At 34.4% G+C, this 25,112-nt stretch overlaps 2 protein-coding genes and 1 long non-coding RNA gene across 6 annotated transcripts in view; 1 reads left to right on the forward strand and 2 right to left on the reverse strand.

Annotated features, from left to right (window-relative positions):
- The window catches only part of LOC141485706 (uncharacterized), a 93,075-nt gene extending 86,279 nt beyond the window's left edge, over positions 1-6,796 (forward strand). The window contains exon 2 of the long non-coding RNA XR_012467363.1: positions 6,534-6,796. This is a non-coding gene — a long non-coding RNA (uncharacterized lncRNA). The remainder of the gene's footprint in view (positions 1-6,533) is intronic.
- LOC111511267 (cadherin-23) overlaps positions 1-8,654 on the reverse strand; it is a 103,424-nt gene extending 94,770 nt beyond the window's left edge. Inside the window, 1 exon segment of the mRNA XM_074182983.1 lies at positions 8,458-8,654. The gene's annotated coding sequence lies outside the window, so the exon portion shown is untranslated.
- An 8,169-nt stretch (positions 8,655-16,823) lies between these two features.
- LOC111512197 (tyrosine-protein phosphatase non-receptor type 13) overlaps positions 16,824-25,112 on the reverse strand; it is a 261,752-nt gene continuing 253,463 nt past the window's right edge. For all 4 annotated transcript variants that reach the window (XM_074183059.1, XM_074183061.1, XM_074183062.1 and 1 more), the window contains 3 exons: positions 23,492-23,772; positions 19,845-19,994; positions 16,824-18,173 (listed from right to left, as the gene is read on the reverse strand). In XM_074183059.1, coding sequence (XP_074039160.1) covers positions 18,036-18,173; positions 19,845-19,994; positions 23,492-23,772 — 569 coding nt within the window. In that variant the 3' untranslated portion in view covers positions 16,824-18,035. The remainder of the gene's footprint in view (positions 18,174-19,844; positions 19,995-23,491; positions 23,773-25,112) is intronic.

Genomic DNA, 25,112 nt, shown 5'->3' on the forward strand with positions numbered 1-25,112 from the left:
CATGCTTGATATTTCCCGGATAGACTAACGGAGATTGCTACAGGTGCTAACAGACGAGTCATTATTCTAATACGAATTTTGTTAATTGATATGATAAAACTGACCAATACCTGAAGAAAAACCATACCGTCGATCACAATATACTGTTAAATACATTGGAAGATCTTGGAAAAAGAGGCAAACCACATGATGTTTTTTTTTTAGTTACCTCTCTAACAGAATACAAAGAGTAAAAATATCCAAAAAAGTTAGTGTTGAACAAAAAGTAACTTGTGGTATGCCCCAAGGAACGGTGTTGGGACCCATACTCTTCAACATATATCTGAATAATCTTTTCCTTATAAAAACCCATTCAAAAATCATCAGTTTTGCAGACAACACTGTAATTTTATGTAATGACAATAATTGGTATAACTCAAAAATTAAACTTGAACAAGATACGTATGAAGTTAAAAAACGGTTTGACTATAGGCTACTATCAATCAATTTCGAAAAAAGTTTTTACTTTCCTTCTAGTAACTTTGATGTTAAGTTACCAAAATACAATCTTGCAGTATCTGAAGAAGCCGTGATGAAACCTGAAAAAGAGAGTAAATACTTCGGTGTAATAATAGACTGCCACCTCAGATGGGACCACCAAATCAAATACATAATAAAATAATTACGATGTATTTACAAATTCAAAAAAGTCATTGGTATTCTGAATATTAAACAAAGAATTATACCCTATATGAGTATATAAGTCTATGGAATCGTTTTGTTGTAAAATATGATGGGCGACTGCTGATTTTTCAGTTCTTCCATATTTTAAGTGTGTTAAGTGTTCCTTATATCTTATTTTAATATATATTTTTGTCTGTCCATAATATTTTGCATCGCAGTCCTTACATTTAATTTCCTAAATTCCAGACATTTCCGAATTCTCGACTTTGTCTTTTAGTTTTCCTAAAAGGCTCTGTAGTTAGTGTATGACTTGTTTCAAAAACCACCTTCATACCTAGTTCCTTGAAAATATTTCCAAAGTTCTTCGTGTATTGGTGGTATGGAACTGACGTATATTTATTCTGGTTTTCGTTGTTTTCAAAAGTCGAGATTTCGTTCATTCTTAACCTAAAATTTTTTTTCCTTATTATACTATCATCTACAATACCCCTCGAGAAACCGTTACTGGCTGCTATTTTCTGTATTGTAGGTTTTTGTTTGGTGAACCTCTCATGTGTGAGAGAAGAAGTCAAAAGATGATGCACTAGAAAATTTATCCCAGCACGTTTGTGCTGTTCACAGTGATATGATGAAATATTCATTAATACAACAAAAGTTCCAAACAGTACATCACAAGTAATTAGGATTCACCGAAATTCAGTACGATAGATTCTGACAAATTTTTATGAAAAAATATTTCCCGGCCCACGATAGACATCAAGATTTTAGTTAGTAACCCTGTAGTATAATGCACATTGTTACGAGGCCTACTTTAACGGAAATGCACAACATTCGTATATTATTAAGCGGTCCGCTGGCTATTTCAAATTGCTCAAGATTTTGCGAAGTATTTAGATAACTGGTCTACAACATATTACTCACGCTTGAAATACCCCGTTTCCTAATTTGCATCGAGTTTTTCTTTCTGAAATTAAAACTTAATTAACTTCATGATTTATTGGCAATATCTAATTAATAAGTTAATGGTAGGTGCTTGTTGGTAAGATAAGATAGAAGCCGAATCAGAAGTATTGCAAATATAGCCGTTTCTGGATTAAACTGACTTTCGAAGAAAACTCTTCCTAGAGAAAAAAGTCATTGATGGAAATATTTTAAGAAAATGTAATGGAATTGGCCGATACTTGATGATAGAAACACTTTATTGTTTTTCACCATTAGACAGTTTACAAAACTTCAACACGTGTTTCGTTTCGCTATACAAGAATTTAAAAACATTTTTTCTGACATGATTGATTTCATCCTGACCTGCTCTACTTTTTTCTCTAACTCCAACAGCAAGGGCACTTCCTGCGGCGAGCGCCAAGAGCTCCGCCTTGAATAAAGGCAAGGAACCGGCTGCCCCTGCAGGAAAGCTCCGTCACTTGTGCACCTCCACGGAGGGAACCCCAAGAAGGTTGAAGAAGCCGCGCAACGACAGTAATGTCGCTGCACCTTCCAAAACCTTCGCGGAGGCCACCGTGGGACAACTCAAGGTTGCCAAAGAGAGCGTGTGTTTGGCGAGTCTCAGCCTACACCTGCCAATATAAAGGAGATGTATCCTAGTGACCTGTTTACCTTCCTGGAAAGGACAGGATGGACGATGACCTAGGAGGACAACTCCTCAGGAGGATGTTCAATGGGTCACATGTGGCCTAAGTGCTGTGAGTCTACAAGTCTAGACTCACCCTCCCTACTTTACAGATACTTCGTATCTTGGTTTTTTCGCTCTTTTCGCTCAAAAGATTCGATTATAAAAAATCGCGGCCCATTATAAAAAACATAGTCTAGAGAAGACATGACGAAAACTGTTCACGTAGTGGAAACGATAGAAAATATTTCTCAACAAAACACGCGACTCGGAGTAAGTTTTGTCTGTTTGGTGGAATTAGAGTTTCGAGTTTGTTTTCTGGATTAGTTTTTTGTTTCTGTTTTTGAAAACGAAACTAGTCGCAAGCGAGTCCGCTTGGTGGAATTAAGTTTCAAAGCATTTCATTTTAATGGAATGCGTTCAGCATTGTTTGTAGCACTCGCAACAAATTGATATCGACAATAATTACTGCCGTGCGAATGATTTCTCCGAACGCAAGCAAAACTAACCCCGATCATGACTCGATTTTTCTTTCAGAGATAATGTATTCGAGTTTTCTCCTATAAGGAGAGCACCCGATGATGGATGGGCGCGTGTTCAGCGTCTCTGCAATTGCCGACAATTATATATCTATTTTATTATTAACGCCGCAGATATGCAAATCAAAAGTACGGTTGATGAGAAAGTGAGAACAAAAATACGATTGTCGCTTATATATGTGCTGGGAAAATATATAGATCTGTGTCTAATGGGTGTCGATGATGTTAATTCAGTTAATGGTATTTATGATAAAGTAATTACTCCCGTTTGAATTGGAGACAGGTACGAACTGGGAGATTTTGATTTTTTTTTATTTTCTTCCAGATGATCAAATGAACTCAACGACATTACGTTACTTCTTTTTGAAAAAATCGGAAGTGCTGTATTTTAAGGGGGGATTACTTTTTAGGAAAGAAAGCAATCAATTTCAAAATAAAGTATTTACAAAAATCTGTAGATCATGCACAGAAGTTACTTTCAAATGCAAACTGGAAGAAAATGCCCTTCCGAAACAACTATTTTAATATGAACATTGAATTATACGAAAATAACTTTTTTTCTCATTCAATTTGTACATAGGAGTGCAACACAATATAATTATGTAAAAGAGTTACTATATTCTGTAATTTCACTTACATGGAAGCATGTTATCATCAGTGGCGGACTTCGAAGTTACGGAATAAAAAACTTGTCTTACTACCTCATCAGCACCGTTCTGGATAACATTTACAGATGAAGCACTCAAGAATCTGTTGTTACTAAGGATCTAAGGACATATATTGTCGATAATACAAATATTTGAAGTTTTAGTATATTCTATTTAATCGTAATTGGTTTGAAGTTTTTAAAATTATTCATATCCATGGTTTCTGAAAGAGAAGCTTTGCGAGATTCTGGAAATTTTTAACTTGGAATTTTGAAGTGTAATTTCAATAAAGTCCAGATTTATAACAGTATAATAGTTTTAATCGCGAATTGTTTATCAAAACTAAATATCCCACGATATGAAAGGATCAATATTTCGTCTTGAATGAATGATTGGCTCTGAGAAAACCACATGACTTGGTAAAATGTTGCGTATCTGCGTTTGCGGATGAAGCATTTTAGAGTATTTTCTTTCTGTGTAGTAGTAATCCATGCGTAGAAAAATATTTTGTTGATATTTTTTTTTAGTTTTACTGAAATTTTTTACATCTAACAATCATTTATCATCGTAAAACTTTGGCTTGAAACTAGCTTTTGAAAATCTCAATATAAATAAATGAAAACATGGATAACCTCTATTCCATTCAACATCTTGTGGTTTTTGTAAAGCAAAGTTTTTTCAAAACTGAAAAAGAAATATTAGATTTAAGAATTTATATAACTTATAATTCAAAGTTCAAAGACATTGTTTCATCTGTTAGTGTATCACCGACAAATCAATAGAATATACTTTGTTTAATGTCAAAATACAAAAAACTTCCTTCTACAATTATTAAAATTGTTCAGTACCTAAAATTTCAATGCATTTGAAGGGGTTATCTTTATATTAATTCATTTAGGAAAGACCCATACATATTTTTATGTATACTGTGTAGAAGCTATTTTCTGGGTGTGTTAGCTGCAGGTTTTGAAGCCTGGCATTTCGTCTACTACTGCGGTAGATATTTTGAAGGCGAACTTTTTGCTCGAGTGGTTCCCACAGTACAAAATAAATTCTTGTTGGATTTGGCTTCGTGTCTAGTGGTTAGATTAAATGGCCTCATTTGTGTGCAATAAAGGACAGGTAGCCAGGTTTTATTTATGTTGATTCCCTCTTGCTTTCTATTGACAATTTTTTGGATTATGAATTCCTAATTGAAATTTTCTATTATGAATTTTGAAAAATTGTGAGACGTTATATACTTGAATAATTGTTATTAGACGAAATTTTAGTTTTGGGTGAATTATCGTAAAATATTACTGTACGAGTATGGTACGGAATTTATTTCCAAGAATTCGCTATAATTCATGTGGTTTTTGGCAGAGGAATAATTAAACAGGGACTGTATTGTTTTCGAGTATTTCCGTTGAAATTTAGACCAATGTCAATGGCTTTATTCGATGATGGTGTCGTACGAGTATCAAGAGGAAGTACCTTGCACGCAGCGTGAACTTTTATAATAAGCTACGATTATGACACTGCGTGCATACGATTTTGAAAACATTGAAATAGGCATCCAGTGGTCAGAAACTGAGGTGAATCAGAAATTAACTGATAACTCCCCAAAAATAATGAAAAGTGAAAAGGTTGGGAAAAAATAGGAACATATGGAAGAATAAATAGTAGCGCAAATGAGAAAGGATATGAAGATCTATTCAAACTTGAGTCTGTGCATGGGGATTCATATCATGGACGTAGAAAACTAAATGGACTCAGTTATTTATCTCATTAAATGAAGCCGGTGAATGGGAGCATTCTAAGATCACGATGTGGATATGGACGTTGCCATATTGAATCCGTGATAATTCTTTAATATCACCAATGCTGTGCGGAACTTCAAAACTAACAAATTACATTCAACAGCATGAAGTTATGACCTCTATCATGAGGTTAAAATAGACATCAAACATTTCAGAACCTAAACTAGTGCCACATTCACTTCGAAAATATTTGTCATTACCATATAACACAATTCGTTACAAATGAAATCGTGGCAACACTGATCGTGGCAACAGTGATGCCAATTTGCCAGTAATTACTGCATTTGCAAGTAATCCGATTATTCAGAAACTAAAATGCAGAAATAAAGATATGCAAGGAATTTGTAAGGAATTTCGATATTCTGCAAGGATTTTGGATATCTCTCTTTATATTAATATATTTAGTTGATTGATATATTTATTTTTCTACGTCCATGATTCATATGGTTAGTTAAATTAATTAACAGACCGTATGAATGTTTTTACGTTGTCATCGTGACAAGAACAAAAATATCTCTTCCGGTGAACTAAAAGTCACAACATTAGGCAAAACTATTAATGTTTCGTCATTAAAGGTATCCAAAAAGGTGCTGATGAGGAAGTTGAAGGTGTTTTCAGTTCGAAACTTCTAGAGGTACAACTTTGGATGATAGATTTCCATGTTAGTGAAATTGCATCCTAATACTCTTTCAATTCAATAAAAATCATTAAAATAATGGAATTTTCAAGACAACAACACTACACAAAAACATGAAATAAACAAATGGTTTCATCTGTGATGAAACCATTTGTCTGATGTTTTTTAACATAGTTATATTTTCAACTCGAAGAAACTACTTTTCGAGCCCTGAAGAAGAATTCAATTAAACTCGAAACTTTACAAAAAAACAATTGTTTTTTTTATGAAAAATTGATCCTGTTACCCAATTAAACCTTCTTGAAAAATTTCTAGTAGAGCTTACTATATGAAGATCGATGGTGAGGGCATAATCCAAAAATTTAAAAAAATTGTGAAGTTTTCTTGGTATGACTCCGGCTATGATTCTCATTGTTATTTTGCATACTGAAAATTTTGGTTGCATTGGAATTTCTCAATATCAGTATTCCATAGCTAGTTTTTGAGCCATTGAAATGAAAACCTATATAATTCCATTCTTTCATCACAAGTGCCATTAGATAAATAACTGGAAACAATTCTCTTGAGTTTTTCTCCTCTACAATTTCAACAATTTTCAATTGAATTGATTTTTTGTTTCAGATGGATGTAATTATACACATGGGCATCATCGGAGAACAGAACCGTTTTTATTGGAGGAAGGAAATACAATAAATCATATATCACGCAGAGCATGGGTCCTAAGACCGCACCTTGTGGTGCCCCACTCCAACAAGTCAACAGAGACATATAGGACGTAATACTTTATATGCCTACTGAAGAAACTGAAAAGTGTTTTTTATTTTTGGTATTGGTTTTGATGATTTTCAGGATTAATGAGAAATAAAGATCTAATATAATAAGTAGATTTGATGTTATAATTACTGGATTATGTCATGAAAATAACAGAGGTTTTTCAAACGGAATTAGTCCAGTAGCATTTCATAACCTAAGAAATGGGTTTGTACAAATTTGTTTTATTATGCTGAACATTTAAAAAATATTTATCAGGATAAACTGAAGTGAATTTTGAATACAATTTTTATTGAAATTATAACATTCATCGTTTGTTTGATTATTCAAACAGTTGGCCTGATCTTAAAAAATAAACCAGTAATAGATAGAGAATTGAATGATCTATCGAACAAGGTATCATTAGACCTTTTTCTTTCATCAAAAGCCAGTTGATAGCGTCTTCTCTGCCACTTATTGAATAATACTAAAATTGAAGCCTTTTCATCTAAACTTTGTCTGGCCTTGATATCTTCTACCGTTCAGAAGTTAGGAAGAATGAATTTTTACGTCCGCACTGCAGAGAACCCGGAAGTGCACCTCAGGGTATTCCGCTTGTAATGTGACATGCAATGAAGAACATGGTAATGAAGACCTTTGGGTACCCCATTCTCAAAAAACTTAACTTGTCATATCTCATTAATTGGTGATTGGTTAAAAAAATCGAGATACCTCAAAAAATGGAATAGAATGCCTTATAGGGCTATTGAGTAACACCGAAGAATCCAAAAAGTGCGTTTATATTCTTGTCAAATTTTTTTGTTTGGCGAATTTAGTAAAAATTAAAAAATATTTTGACCGTACATAATGTTATCATAACGGGGTTTCAAAAGTACTGTGAAATGGAGTTTTATTCAACTCTTGATTGAGAAATCGATTTCCAAAAACAATGCTCTTCACTGCATTTGGACAGACAACTTTCGGATATTTTTTAAGTTAACACTGTAAAACGGAAGAACGCAAAAGGAGCGTGTGCCACACAGTGGCAATAAAGGGTGAACATACCGGTTTTGTTGGAAAAGAAAAACATATATTACCAATATCAGTGCTACCGGATGCCAACCTTGGGGTATTCCGTTCGCAACAAATTTGTGGATAGAGACAACATTTACTCGATTGTCTGAAAAGTTTAGGATATCTTGAAAAAATAAAAATAAGCTTATCGCGTTATACCAAGGAACCCAAAGTGTATTTTTTGTTCGGTAAATTTGGTGCAAATTAAAAATCGAATATTACCAGCATACATGATGTTATTATAATAGGTTTTTAACAGTACTGAAAAATGAAGTTTCACTCGACTTTCGTTAACAAATTCCTGCCACTGCATTCAAACAGCAAATTTCCTGTCGGGCTTTTTTTTAGAGAAAAATAAAAACAAAATGATACAAAAGAAGCAAGTGTCATACAGTAGCGTCGTCTGCGAACTTAAAATCGCTTTTTTTGAAAAACAGAAAATATATTACGAATATCAGGGGCTCCGGAAGCGAACCTTGAGGCATACCGTTCGCAACAGATGCCTTCGAGATACTTCAGAAATAAAATGAAATAACTCAGTGTAATAAGAAACTAAAAATTGCATATTTACTTTTCGTGATTTGTACGTTCGGGGCAAATTAAACGTCTAATATCACGAGTAGATACGAAGTTATCATAACTGGGTTCAAACAGTACCGTAAAATGAAGTTTCACTCAACTTTCATTAAAATGCCATTAAAACTACATTTGACAAACTTACCTTCGACCCCGAACAAAAACTGAAAAACAAATCCATTCACGAAATCAATCCTTGTCACCGCATTCGGACAGTAAACTTCCGGTCGCCGTGTACGATTTTTTTAATGAAAAATAAAAAAACGAAAGAACGCGAAACGAGTGAATAATTCTGTTCTGATTCCGCAGAAGCGCGTCACAGTTGGCTGTGGCCGAGCGTCGGCGAACAAATGACGGATACAAAGTGGAGCGTCGCTCCACCGGAGTATGGCGTGCAGGGGGAGTTCTTCATGCGTGTCTTGTCCGACGATATCGTCGAGGGGAAACGGTCTGGAACATTCGCATTCGCTCGGACTTCCAAGGAGACGGATTAAATATGTGCGCCATGATTTAATTGTTAAATTATGAACCATAAAAAAAGGGTTTTCTCTTTTCAGTTCTCTATCATTCTACCAAAAAAATGTAGAAAGCCTCTGAATGAAACAATTAAAAATGAAGACTTTACAAAGATGTGTACATCATGCATATTAGTTTCTTTCAGATATAAAATAATAGTAAACACCAATTTGAAACAACCACTTTCAAACTATGAACATTGAGTTACTTGAAAATTTCTTTTTTCTTTTCAGTTTGTACCCCAAACATTCGTTACGGAATTGAAAAAGATGCCTATCATTCACAGAAAGCCTAATATGTGCAAGAATATTGATATAGAAATTCATTTACATGAAAATCTGACATGCTTAAAGTGTACTTCTCGAAGTTCTTCTTATCTTCAACTTCTTTCTCATCATCAACTTTCGGAACTTCAGAAGGCAAAAATATCCCGTTTTTAATTTATTCATTATTATGTTATGGCATTTTGTGATGAACAACCAAAAAATTACGGGAGATTAAAAAATTGCCAGTTTGCGGCTAGCCTTAATGAACTTCAAGCTGCTACAAGAGAGATCAGGGCAGTAGCAGTAAGTTGGATTTTGGAGAACAACTTCCAGATTCTCTACTTGTGATGATACACTTGTGATAAACAGTACTACTTGTGATAAACAGTAGTATCTCTCTGAAAGCAAGAATTTATTTTTTTTCCCGAAAGATGGCGCATAATATATAGCATGTAAACTAGATTCATCTTCATTATTTCATTCAGATGAACCATACTTTAGAGAAAGAGCATTCGTAATTTAACATCAAACAGCGCTGTTTCAAAGCGTAATAGTTCTCATCAGTAGTTTTGGGCTCAACTGGCCATAACATTTTCTTACCATCACAGTTTGATTTGTCATGTAGGACTCTATCCATTCCATTAAATTATCTGAAAATTCTAATACATTTCCCATGAATTCAATACGAAATGTCTTTAATAAGTCGAAGAATGATGAAAAAACATATTTCTTGCAGTCAATGATTACAATTTAGTAAATGGACAAAAGCTGTTTCTATTGATCTAAAATGACTGTTTGAATACTTCTGCTCCCAATTCTGGGGTTGATGTTGGTCAAACTGAGTTGAACATGGTCGCTATAAGGAACATGTTTTATATATTCAGTTACATAGACCATATGAATTTAATGTTGCTCAACAATCCTTAGAGAACCGCTACAGAATGCTTGAAATTATTGAGACGGATACATCTATAACAGTGACAAAGCTCCAGGCCGTCGCGTTCACTCCCTTACGTGTTAAATATTGGTAGAAACAGGTGAAGATGAAGTATCATAATAGGAAGTGATTGTCGTTGGGTACGATGATAGTATATTATGCAACGATCATGTAATGATGGTTATTAAAACACGAGCATTAACCGGGATACGAAACGAGCCGAAGGCGAGTTTTGTATGGTATATGCGAGTGTATTAATAACCATTACATGAGAGTTGCATACGCTATTTTTTCTAAACCCGATAAATAATAAAAAACTATAAATATTATATTTGTATTGAACACATTTACAGTAATTAACTCATTTTTTTTTAAACACAAACTTAATGGTATTATCATGGATATATGAAAACTATAAAGATTCTAATTATATTTATATTGAATATAACAACTGTAATTAATCTGATCTTTCAAAAATATTGGAGTCGATGGTATTCCTTCTATATCACTGTTTTCAGACATTTTGATAATATAGGTAGGTAATATGAAAACTGATTTTGACAAATAAAGCAATTAGTTACTTAGGTTAGAATCTAGGACAAACAAAGGAACAGGATTCTTGATTGAAAAATTATGGGTTTCTATTGGTTGATAATCTGTATCGTTATGAAAAATCTGTATCGTAATGGATATCATTATGAAACGGATTATGGTTATATAAGTGTATTGTTAGAGTACGGGTGTAGAAAAAAATATAAAAAAATATTGGTAATTAATTCAATGTAATTTATTAGGTTAAGGATAATTTGTCTAGATGTGTACAAAAACATTGACATGGTGAAAATTTTGTTTTCGTCATGTTCTGATGATGCTTATTCGGTTAGCAAAGAGCACGTCGTGTGAGAAAAGTGTTTTTAATTAAATTCAGGATTCAAAATGGGAATTTAACGATAAAATTCAATAATAATTAACGGAATACTGTTAAATTTCGATTTTGAACATAGAATTCGGAGATTCCCTTTACAAAATCTTTTTCAGTCTGAATTGAAGGGGTTATATATTTTTAGGAGTGATTAATTTTTGGGAAAGAAAGTTTTTGGCTTTCTACTACTACATCTGATACAAAAAACGGGGATGAGAGAATCTTCCAAAGAAAGGAAGGAAGTAATCAATTTGAAAATAAGTAACTCTATACATGGATGTGTAGATCATGCAAAGAAGTAACTTTCAGACACAAACTGAAAGAAAGTCCTCCTGAAATAGCTACTTTCATATAAACATTGAATTACACGAAAGAAAAAAAATTCTTTCGAAACAAATACTTCTATATGAACACTGAATTATACATCAGATACTTTTCTCTATTCAGTTTGTATTTCAAACATTCGTTGTGGAATAAGAATCAGATATCATTCACATGAGTTCTACTTTGAATGAATGAATGAATGAATCAGTCCTTCTGATATTTATAGGAATCATTCAGAGTACAATATGTAGATGAGTTTCCAGATAAGTTTCAGTCGTGTTCTTAGTTCATCCATATTTTCAGAGTGAAGCTGGAATTTAAATGATGATGAATGAATTGAACAATACCTGAATATTATTCTGTAATCTTGATGTATAATTTACTACAAATAGAATAAAATGGGAGGAACTCTTACTTTCAATTTTATTTTTGGGGAAATTATCAAAATATTTCACAAGATGGCGCTTCATATAAACAATCAGTCTTAACTCAGATTGAAGAAATAAAATATATCAAGTGTAACATTCAGAAATGTCTAACTTCAGTTAAAAGGGGAAGGAGGCCAGGCTTCAACCTGAATAAAATCAAGATGGATACGATTCAGAAATGTTATATGTGTTAAATCAAAGATCGAGGATCGGATAGCCAGAAGATCAAAAATGAGTCTTAACAACAAAATTACCACCTACAATACGATGTTCAAGGCTGTCATCATGTACGCTTCAGGCGTCTGGGGACAAGCGGCTCCGTCTAACATCTCCATCCTGGAGAGATTACAAAATTAGTTATAGGATGATTGAGAATGTTCTGTGGTTCCTGCGGAATGAAGCCATCTGCAGAGATTTGCAGCTGCTTTCCATTCAGCAGTCCATTCAGTCGAGGAATCGACGAAAATCCGTTAGTTAGGGCAGCTGTAGATTATGCTGTCTTTCTGTCAAAAAGCAGCTGTATGGGTAAGGGAGCTAGGCTCCAACCTGACTGAACTGACTGAATATTATATTAGAAAAGTAAATATTGAAAGCAGACAAATTATTGAAAGGAGATATGCATCGACGCCATATATTATTGTAAAGCGAAAATACAGTGCATTGATTGGCAATACAAATATACAAGTTATCATACTTGATTGTTAGTACTTCAGTAGGGCAGCAATTATAAAGGAAGTCTCCAGCTGGTGATTCTTGATGTGTGAGTCCTGAGAAGTGATAAAACCAAAAAAAAATCCAATAAGATTCGAAAATAAATGCTGTTCTGAAGGCATTTCAATAAAACAGGTAGGGTCGTGTCCAGCCAGATATATCATCAGAGCTTTCAGGTTTTCTGCAGCAGTTACCCACTGATTCTTGTCAGGGCCATCACCAAAAAATTTGTTACCACCTCGGTTTGAACCGCACCGAAAGACCAACTAGCCGGCCCTCATCGACGTTTCAGTCTACACGGAATTGAATATATCTGGAGGTACACCGACCCAGCTGACCGAAGGTATAGTCCACGTGGGCTTTGACTTTGCCACGTGGGCTTTGCCAATGCACTGGTGGCTGGGGGCTTTGAACGCTCGTATTTCTCCAGAGGTAGTTCTCATCATCGGGTTCAGAGACGTTAGTCGGTTAGTGGTAGAGCTTGAAGGGAACCTTCAGGTTCGGCCATTGGATCTAGTCATGGATCTAGGTCTGTCTACGGTGGAGTTACTGTAGGCGCGATTGGCTTGTGCCAACCATGCGACAAAATGATCTCCCAGTGGTCTAGCAATCGCCGGCTGTGGTCCACAGGCGGCTTCGAAATCGATGTCCAGCTTGGCACTTTGTTCAAGGATGCACTGCCTCGTCGTCACAAGCACAGATAGGTGCTTGACAACTTTGAGGTACTATTGAAACTAAAACATTCTTACGTTTTAATCAAAGAAATGTCTTAAATTCACGATAAGTGACGCTTCTTATGTACCACGAGGTTGTGCTTAATAACAATGTAATCATTTTTCCTGACCACACCAGACGTAGTTATTTATTCAGGTAAGGAGAAGCATATCTCTTTACTTGAGAAAAAAAAGTGAAACTCGGCATATAATAGCAGTATCAATATTTTTTTTTGAAAATCTATACTCAAAACATACGTGTATCTGAAAAGATTTGTTCCCCATCTTGAGATTGGCATCTCATCAGAATTGAATAAATTACTGCTATCTGTAAGTGACTCCATCTGTTGAATCTGTTCTGTTGAAAATTTTTCTGCATACCTTTACCATAATTATTCAATACCCTTTTCGAAATTCATGACAGATGGCGCCACTTTCTAATGGCGATTTTGTGCTTAGTAATTCAAAATTAACCTGCTGGTTGATAAATTGAAATCAAGACAACGTGCAGGTGAATCAGTCCAAAGGGTAAGGGAGCCAGGCTCCAACCTGTTTGAAATCAAGACGACGTGCAGGAGGAGTATCTGTCAAGACAGAGTAGAAGTTTCTGGTTTACCACCTCCTGACACACCATCGGATGATGTAAATCTGGTTTAATATGATTTCAAGCCACTGATATTTGTTAGAAAAGCTATTTGTTGTTTTTTGGGAAAATTATCTGTTATTTGCGAGGCATTCGGAGAAACACCTTCCATTTTTTGAATCTATATTCTAGAAATTTCCTGAAATCTACGTTAGATGGCGTAACTTTCAGACTTCAATTTTATTCTAATAATGATGTATGAAAAAATCTCATTACTTTCGATCTACTCAATTTATGAGAGAAAAAAGGGTGTAAATCTAAGAAATATAAATATATTTTCCAATAACTAGATCATAATCAGTAATTTTGAAATAAACATCCTCAACATAAATCGTTCCTCAACATACTGCAGTTAGAGAACCGATTTTTGATCTTTAAAAGAAATATTCAATGAACTTCCTGAAATCAACGTCAGATGGCGTAACTTAAAGAACACGATTATGCACTTAGTAATGATACTTATATTTCAACACGCTTGATTCAATTGGATCAACTGAATAAACTCAAGATGGATTACGTCAATTGAATCAACAGATCTGAAAGTAAAAGCACCTAGCGGCTGAATTTTGACCAAAGAAGGTGAGATGTCCATCTTGCTGAAGTGCCCATCAGTAAGTTGAGGACCGCTCCGGAGGAGCGGGGGTGGATGGACGATATGGGATGTTCTGCACACATTAACCGTGTGGGAAAGATTTCAACTTACGGCACTCAACCCGGGAGGGGGCATGTGGGGTTTAATTAGTTCCTTAGAGACCACGAGGGATGCATATATTTCCTTCAGAAATAAAAGTGGAGTTACAGTAACCGTATAATAATAAAAATCAATTCTCAACTTCGGTATCCATCATTGTATGATAATTAGTGGTGTTACTAAACGAATTCACCATCCCATTTGAAGTATGATAACTTAGTTATCTATTTGAACTGAGCAAACTGAAGCTAAATGTAAGTGGAGTCATCTGTTGGCTTTTTGTGATAATCATCTGCATTTTCACACAGCAGTTATAGGACCGCTTTTTGCTGTTTGAAAGAAATATTCAATGAACTTTCTGAAATTAACGTCAGATGGCGTAACTTACAGATCACGAACTTGCGCTGATTAATAATGTTTATATTTCAACACGCTCGATTTAATAAGTTTCTCAATGACTATCAGGGATGCATATCTTTTCAGGAATGAAAGTAAAATTTACAATAACTATATAGTAATTGAAAAATTTGTAATAGAATATCAACCTTACATCAGTCACCTAACACATATCAATGCATGAAAATAAGTGATGTTTCTAAGAGAATTGTTGTATCCCTCCCACCTTCCCATTTGAAGTACAATAACTTATCTATTTGAACTAAGCAAACTGATGCTACCTGTAAGTGGAGTCATCTGTTGGCTTTTTGCGAAATTCATCTGCATTTTCGCACTGCAGCCAAGGGATCGTTTTTTGCGATTTGAAATAAATATTCAATCAACTTTCTGAAATTAACCGTCAGATGGCGTAACTTAAAGATCACGATTTTGCGCTTAGTAATAATGTTTATATTTCAACACGCTCGATTCAATTAGTTTTTCAAAGACCAGGATGGATGAATATCTCTCCAGGAATGAAAGTAAAATTTAAAATAACTGTATAGTATTAAAAAAATTTGTAATAGAATATCAACCTCACATCAGTCCTCAACACATGTATACATCTTATCAATGCATGAAAGTAAGTGTTGTTTCTAAGAGAATTTCCCATTTGAAGTATAATAACTTATCTATTTAAACTGAGCAAACTGATGCTACCTGTAAGTGGAGTCATCTGTTGGCTTTTTGCGAAATTCATCTGCATTTTCGCACTGCAGTCAAAGGATCGTTTTTTGCGGTTTGAAATAAATATTCAATGAACTTTTTGAAATTAACCGCCAGATGGCGTAACTTAAAGATCACGATTTTGCGCTTAGTAATAATGTTTATATTTCAACACGCTCGATTCAATTAGTTTTTCAAAGACCAGGAGGGATGCATATCTCTTTAGGAATGAAAGTAAAATGTACAATGTATATAGTAATCGAAAAATTTGTAACAGAATATCAATCCTCAACACATGATATCAATGCATGAAAATAGGTGATGTTTCTAGGAGAATTGTTGTATCCCTCCCACCTTCCCATTTTAAGTATAATAACTTATCTATTTGAACTGAGCAAACTGATGCTATCTGTAAGTGGAGTCATCTGTTGGATTTTGCGTTAGTCATCTCCATTTTCGCACTGCAGTCAGAGGACCGTTACGAGGGAACAAAAGTATAATTTACAATAACTGTATAATAATCGAAAATTTTGAAGACACTCCACAAAATACTGCATCCATAAAGGTCGTGTTGTCCGATTGCCATCGTGATTTCATTAGGTGTGTAGCGCGGCTCCCTTACCCTACGAGCATGTTGTTCGTCAGAGAGAAAAACGAAGCACACCTCTCTGAAGCTTTCATGAATGTAAAGGTCTTCAGACATCCGTACTGCCTATCATGGTGTACCCCTTCCTGGTGCTAGGTGAAAAAGTTATTCACCTGTCCCCGAAATGAGGACCTCACTCGGTTTAGTGTTGAGGCCTTCTGCATCAGGAGGGGTCATCTACAGCATAATCTAGAGCTTCCCTGACTAACGATATCGTAAGAGTGATACTTTATTTATTAGAACTGAACAAGCCACTACTATCTGTTAGTGGTGCCACCTGTTAGCGTTTTGGAAAATTGATTTGCCTTTTACACACTGCAGTCAGAAAACCACTTTCCGAACTAAAAATATTTCTGAAATCGCGATAGATGATGTAACTCGCAAACTACGACGTTATGCTAAGTAATAATATATTAATCTCAGCTGCATCGACTGAGTTAGTTACTCAGTAATACCGAGAGGAAGGACGTAAGTATATATTTTGTCAGAAATGAAAGTAAAATTCACAATAAATTATAGAATTTCCTTTGTTTAGAAGATTGGGTTTTTTAAATTGAACAGGAATGAATGAAGGACGAGAGATACTTTTGCGGGATTTGAAAATGAAGCAAAATCGAATTCAACGATATTTATTTTCACCTGTCTTTGGTTTCAAATCAAAACATGGATTCCTAAAAAATCTATTTACTGTACAATAATTCTCTGAAATTTTAGTCGAATGTATAACTTCGAAACGCTGTGAAACATATATAGGTGTATTAACACTACTTCATTTATCTCTTAATATTGCTAGGTTTCATAGATTTCATAAACTTTGATTTACGTTTTTACAAAAAATAACACATTTCCTATTTGAGGCAAAAATTTAGAATGTAAGTAATTTCATTAAATGTATCATTTTATTATAATTGAAATTGAATACTGCATATTGAACCTACTTTTACACATTGATTCTAATATTTTTTTTTCGTTAAACCTACGGTGAAAACATGGCAGCCCATTCTTCGCAAAGATCAGTCTACGTATCGAGTTTGCTATCTATCTACATCGAAGAAGTTTCTCAAAATCACTTTCGGAAGAATGGATCACTCTGTATTTATGATTTGACTCATTTAATAAGTCAAGTCCATGAAACGTTCAATATAGTTCCTAATAAGTGAGTGAGAATGAATTCCAGTTAAGAAAGAAAATTTTTGATTTGAGAATTTTTGATTGATATTCCATTCTGCTACAAAAAAATTTTGAATACCGACTAAAGTTGCATCGAATATATCTTGAAATTCCGTTTTATTCACTTTTATAACTGGAACTTTCTCCACAATAAAGACTAGCTTAATATCCTAAGAACAAAAACAGTAAAATTTAAAAACTTGAGAAAACACCATCAACAAAATAAATTCTGATTATAAATTTTAATCGATCACATTTAATGCAGGAAAATCGTAAAATCGTAACACATATACAGGTTATGCTATAAGTGGCAAAAAATTAAAGACACTGGTCTGAAGGAAAAACAAATTTCGCCGAAATATCTCAAATGCTTTTACTAATTGAATCATTTTCAATTTCTGTATCTTTCGCAACTTTCTACACACCCTGTATAGTTAAAAGTATCACAAAATTGTCTTAAAAAGTATTTTTAAAAAGTTATATAAAAACGCATTCAACACTTCCCAAATAAGATTTTCTTCTCTTATGTTGATACGAAAATAATACAGGGGAAGTGTCGAAAATAAAACAACCGAGGAACAAAAACAACGCTTTCAATGTAACGAAGAGTATGTTTGATAGACGCTCTTAGAATAAAAAATTGTACTACAGTTGCTCAATTCTCCGCATTGCTTTTTGGACAGTCTTCATTAGATTTGACTCTTGAAACAACAATACATACTGGACCCCTAACTATTCGGAGTAAATCTATTATTTCGCTAGTCGTCATATGTTCAATGCTTTCATCATTAACCTGAAACAAAAAAAAAATGAAAATTTCAACTCTATCTATCCTTATCTACTGCTTCCTTTTCAAGTTCTTTCATAAAAAATACATTTTTTGATTCCTCATTTCAAATGAAAGTGATAACATGTCTAGAAACAATTGTCAAAATGATTTGATTCGACTATAAAGCTAATAGTACTACGTCAACTTAATCAAATCTGTTCGATCTGAAATAAAAGTATTATTATTTCTGTTTTCCGGATTTGTAGACAGTGATCTATATGTTTAATGTCTGACGATTCATTCTCGATTGCGGTAGTATTCTGGTTTTCCTCAAAACAGATACTGACAAATCAGCGGTAGCGTAACTTGCACTTGGCTACTCCGGTTATTACGTTTGAAAAGTACTTGATAGAACTCAGAGTGTTCCAAGACTATAAGAAATTTCCGAAAACAGGAATCCACATTAATATAATCTGTCTACCTGTAGTTAACTGCTCTTGTAGCAGGTTATTTAATTCAACCAATAGGAACTACCACTCCCACCACCAATAGAATAAAACCAATACTGCACTCTGTGTTTTGAGAACAACCAGAGCATAGCTACAAGGGATCTGGTATATCCCGAGTGTTGCTAAATGTCTTAAAGTAATAAGATATATCTAGATGCGTCTTGTTCATTTAGGTAAAAAATGTTGTATGGACAGCAGCATCAATATTTTCTCCAATGTCAAATTCATGAACGAGATTGGCGAGTCTCAGAGGACCAGGAGACTGATGTGACAGTGTTTCAATAAACAAGTGTAGGTATATATTACAGTCAAATCAAGCACAAAAAAACCCATTCTAAATCATTTATATTCTGAGCTTAATGTATCTGGGATCCTTATCTGACCTTAGACCTTTCTCTGATATCTTTGGGCTGAATATCAATTTCACGTTGTTTTTCCAGAATTCACCAATAAGTGTCTGTAAACATTTTTCACGAGGGCAAGAAAGCTTTTTTGAAAGGAAGAGATAATTCACATCAATATTGTCTGGTTACCTGCACCAAACTGTATAGGAAATTGAATTAAACCAATAGGAAGTAATCCACCGACAACGGAATAAAACCGTAGACTCAAACCAGATATGTAGTATGTGCTGTTAGGCATAAAAAACTTCAGACTATGGTCCAGAACCCTAGAAAATTGCTTCGACGAAGTTAGGAAAATTGTGTTCTTTGCAACCTCTCCAATATTTGTGAATATAGCAAACTAACCTCACTTTGACAGACTAGTGCCAGAATGTTGTGTCCTTTGTTGTATTCGACATAGATAACTATGGTCACTATTAGCTTCGTTTCTCTGTAGGTTAAGTTGATGATTCTCGAGCAATCTAAACAGCTCATGACTAATCGTAGTCCCTTCAGTCATCTATCGTAGCAGAATCAACCGAACTTCGACTAAAGAAATACTCGGTAGAAAAGAAGGATTCGAACGCACCTTATTTGCATTGTGAATCGAGCAAGAATTAGGCTGCAACATTATTCCGCGTGATGAAACATTAAGCTTCAACTGAAGATGAGTCAGTTGTAAAAGTAAGACGGACCAAATGGAAAATAAAAATTTGTGATCTTCACAAGACAAAAGTGTGTCGTTTTTTTTACTGAAATATTGAACGACCCAGAAGTGAATGATGTACATTGTATAAACTAACCTTGATTAGTCGATCTCCTGGCTTCAATCTGCCATCTTTGGCAGCCACGCTATCGGCATGCACTGCGCTGACATAGGTCACCCCCGCTGCACCCTGTAAACTGAATCCCAGTCTACTGTTCCATCCTCTGTTCAATTCGATAGCAAGAACCTACGAAAAATATTAACTTTTAAACCAGTCATTCTTATTCTCACCAAAAATTGTTACATAACCACTTTCTGAAAGTAAATATATATCATTCTATTCTTTAGAAAACATATAGAAATAATCATAATGATAACTTCATTACAATATTAAACAAATCAGATATGAAGAAATGCATTTTCTGTGCTAAAAATATCTCGTTTATACTGTTGTTAATCACCCCCTAAAAAATAACGCCGTCCGCCGCTGGCCTTCGTAAATCGATTATGTCCAAGATTGCGCTCAACTCGACTTGCGCTTCGCGATCATTCTAGATGTCGTGTCGCTTCGAGATACTGTCAGCGACTTCGCTATCGGCTTTCAAAGGCCATATATAAGCACTACCAACACGCAGATCGATAAGTTTAGTTGAAAGTGCGGTACGAAGTGATCTAATGAGGCGATAGACATTCGAGTATTAGTGTAAAGTTTCAGTTGAAATGTTTGTGTTATATTGTCAGTGTAGCCGTGAAATGAAGTTGAGTTTAATTGTACAATGTAGTCAATTATCGTCAAACCCACGGGGAAAACGTAACAATACCTTTAATTTCACATGTTGTTGTTTCTGTCCGATGTTAATACAAACTTTAATTTTATTCCTAAATTGCAAACTCTTGTTAAAAAATGAATGCTGTGAAAGTTGAGATTGTTTTTCCTATAATACCATGGCTCATTCTTTAATTATGTAGAAAAATACTTGAATTTAATTTAATTTGTTAGCCCGGTTTTTATTGTGCATTTCTTGGATTTTGTGGAACATACCATATCATACCGTGGTTATAATATTTGAGTAATTTTTTATTTACTTTCATCCATTACATATATTAGGTATGCATGATTTCTCATATATCTTGGTAATCAACAACACTATAGATAGTATAGATATAGATGAAACAGAATTGAGGTTATGCGGTTCAAACTGGTCACAGTCATAGAATTTATGGTACTTCTTTCGTGATCGTTATCCATTGTTGTGACGATATCAATTAGTAGTTTCAGAAAATGTTTTTATCTATTTAGTAACATGGGTATGTAGGTAATTTTAATTGTTTTTTTTACTGGCTACCACCTCGCAATAACAACATATCTTGAAAAAAAAAAGGAAGAGTGAAACTTGAAAAAAGGGGGTGATATCGTATCAAAGGTGATCCTGAAAAGTATTAACGTGCAGAATTGAAACAAGAGAGAAGTTGAGTTTTTCATATTTACCTGTTATTAATGAACATTTAAGAGCAGACAGAAATTTAAGCGCAGAGTTTTCTGAAACTTTGTTGATCGCGTTTTTTATATAACTACTGATTACCGTTTAATGTTTTTGACTGAATTCAGAATAAAATGTATATTCAACTGTTGAACTGCGGAAGCAACGAAACTTGCAACTTTGACATTTCGAAATTTCGATTTTCATTTCGTAATTTCGGGAATGAAATCGTAATTTTGAGATTGAAGTCGTAGTTTCGTGATTAATGTCGCAATTTCGAGATTAAAGTCGTAATTTCGAGTTTATAGTCGTAATTTCGAGATTAAAGTAACGATAGCGGGATTGAAGTAGTAATTTCAAAAATACAGTTGTAATTTCGAGATTAAATTGACATTTTCGAGATAGAAGTCATAATTTTGAAATTGAAGTAGTAAATGCGAAATTAAAGTAGTAAATGCGACATTAAACTTGTAATTTGGAAACTAAAGTCGTACATTCCAGATTAAAGTCGTAATTTCTAGTTTGAAGTCATAATTTCGAGTAAGTCAAAATTTCGAGTTTGAAGTCGTAATTTCGCGATTGAAGTCGATATCGAAATTAAAGTCGATATCGAAATTAAAGTCTAAATTTCGATTTTCAAAGTCGTAATTTTCAAGAAAGGAAAAATGAAAGTATGTAGCCTTTCCGCGCGTTGCGTCGTAATTTCGAGTTTGTAGTTGCAATTTCGAGATTAAAGTCGTAATTTCGAGATCAAAATCGTAATAGCGAGATTAAAGTAATAATTTCAAAATTAAAGTTGTAATTTCGAGAATGAAGTGATTAATATCGTGATTAATATCGCAATTTCGAGATCAAAGTCGTAATTTCGAGTTTATAGTCGTAATAGCGAGAGTAAAGTAGTAATTTCAAAATTACAGTCGTAATTTCGAGATTAAATTGGCAACTTCCAGATTGAAGTCTTAATTTTGAGATTGAAGTAGTAAATGCGAGATTAAAGTCGTAATTTCGAGTTGGAAGTCATAATTTCGAGTTTAAAGTCAAAATTTCGAGTTGGAAGTCATAATTTCGAGTTTAAAGTCAAAATTTCGAGATTGAAGGCGATTTCGGAATAATTTCGAATTTTAAAGTCGTAATTTTCAAGAAAGAAAAATAAAAGTATGTAGCCTTTCTGCGCTCCCGTTAGTTAACCTACCGAAAAATTTGATTTTGTGTCACTAGACTAATTATAATGATAATTGATTCCTAATAACTTTTATAAGGACAATCGTGTAATTTGAACATCACTTTTCAGTGATTGTATTCCATTTTTCCATAACTTTCTCATTTTTATTTCTTATGACTTTGATATTTGGAATAAAATACTTTGAGATTTTGATCTGACTAAGAAACTCGGAAAATAGCTTTGAAAAAACCTACATTATGCTCCAAAGAACCTGTACAAACCACTGCAGAGAACCACAATGGATGTGTTGGCATGGATGGCAAGAAATAGATGGGGAAAAAGAGGTAATAAGGCCATACATCATTGACCAATTCTTATTGAATAATGATTTTCATTGTAATATGAAAATTATTTTTTTTTATTCACGAAAGATCCTTTTCATTTTACTGGAGATTTGTTTCATAATTTCCAATAAAATATTCTGTAGATTCTTTATTTCCTTTCTATGTATTTGTTCAGAAATTTACACACTCATCTCTATTTCTTCGTACTGGTAAGTCATAGAAAGGTCAAATTTGATATATAGGTGTTTCTTAGGTTTTTTATGCGCACTAAGAAAATATTTTCAAATAACAGTGATGAAAATTACTGTTTCATCACTGTTTCTCTATACCGGTATATTTTCGGAGGCTGAAATTCTGTATGTAGGTTCGTTTTATATTCCAGATGTGCAATAAAGCAGGATTTTTGAAGTAAGACGCCAGCTCCCGGAAAAAAAGGTGCGTTCATATTTTTTTTTAAATTTATCCTTTATCTTATCTGTCCATAATGTGAACAATATGGCCCCTCACAGTATGTAATTTGAATGAATATTTTCGAAGATATTACAGATTTAAAATGCAGGGATATAGCCGTTGCGGCGGTACCGCGCCAATTATATGAAACTCTTTCAAGAGTAACCTCTTCAGAAAACATGTTTGCATGTAGGTTGTATATAAAGACATTCTGTAGTATATTCAGTATCAGCATTGCACCCGTGCGAAATGCGAAGCCGGGGCGAGTCGCTAGTTATAAATATATGGGTGAAAATGAATTGTTTACCTCGTATTCTTCCTTCATTGGCATCGGATGAGCAATCTGGCTGGACTTGGTTTCAACATCTTCTTGCTGAACAGTATTTCTGCGTTTCTTCAAGGTGCCATCGTCAGTCTTGCTAGTTGATTTGTTCGACGGTCCCGGTTCTACTGGTTCGGAACCGATCTGGGGATGGGCAGATTGGTAAGCAGGATGCTTATAACTAAAGGTAGGGTTCGTTATTGGGATATGTGGCATACTGACGGCTTCTTGCCTTTCGGGTTCTGTGCTCTCAACATCCTCGTTACCTGAAACAAAATGGATTGATTGTACATTATAAAGGTTCCAATCGTTCGATTGGTGTCTGTTTCGCAAACTTTTTCACTCACAAAATAAAACCTTTCAACACTCATATCATAAATAGCTATTTCCATAAGAACAATGTTTATTAAGTCGAAAAATAATTCAAATTGAACTGAAGCGCTACCGAAACAACCCGAAAACTCAACCAAGCATTTGATATTGATAGTATTCGACGTTGGTTTGAGAAATTTCGTTCCCGAGATTTTAGCCTCGAAGACGAGCCCCGAAATAGTCGACATACAATAATTCAAGACGAGTATATGAAGACCCTGGTGGACCGCCGGGATTTAAAATTTTTTGCGGTACTTTTGGTAGCCATTTGCGAATTTTGGAATTTATGTCCAAACTTCTCGATTTTTCGGATTAACAAAGTAAGATCATCTTTTATAAGAATAGGAAATTGGTTTATTCTTGGCATTTGGATGCTGGTGAAACATTCAATTCACTTGTTGGATTCAATTTCTTATGGAGAACAGAGTCTTACTTACCATGTATAGAGTTACTTCATTCCTTTCTTTGGAAGACTCCCTCATCCTTCTTTTTTTTGTATCAATATGGAGTGGTAGAAAGCCAAAAACTTTCTTTACCAAGAACCTTACTGATTTGAATCTTGGCTTCTTGGAGCAAAAGTAAACCTATAGGCCACACGACACCAAAGGTGAGTTGGTATTCATCAACGAGACAACTCAAACATTCAGAAAATGAGCTTGATCATTCTGTTCAGACGTATCGTCCTGGACATCACTTCCAGTGAACCGTTTCCATCTAATATGAATTGTAAGACTAGATAGATATCCTTGCATGAATGCTTAATACAGTAGTAGCGGTAGTTAGTAGTTTCCCGCTGTTGAGGCGATCACAATTGTTGTACCGACAGAACACTGCAGACCTAAGTTTGGAACTTAAGACCATTCTTGTTCTTCAAGCCACCTCGAGGGAGACACACAGATAAGCTTAGCTATTAGACAAAGAACTTATCAGTGACTAGATTTTTGATGCTTGATTACTTATCTCAACAAAGATTTATGATCCTCAAACCTGTCCAAAAGTAAAAAAAATATTAGTGTAGGGTATATGCTTTTATGCCTATGTAGATGAATTCATTCCCTCAACCTTCTGTAAGCTGGCGATATAGCTATATCTAAGGTAAAGGTATAACTTCAAAACAGCAAAGTCTCAAGTATTGAAGAGACATATCCTCATTTCTTCCTTGGGGAGCCTGGGTTCATTACAGTCCTCTTAGAATTGAAACATTTGTGCTATAGGTGTAATATAATTTATATCT

This window comes from Leptinotarsa decemlineata, unplaced genomic scaffold (assembly GCF_025532065.1).
Source record: "Leptinotarsa decemlineata unplaced genomic scaffold, Ldec_3_MD MMD2_tig00026330_RagTag_RagTag, whole genome shotgun sequence".
In the NCBI taxonomy this organism is placed as follows: Eukaryota; Metazoa; Arthropoda; class Insecta; order Coleoptera; family Chrysomelidae; genus Leptinotarsa; species Leptinotarsa decemlineata.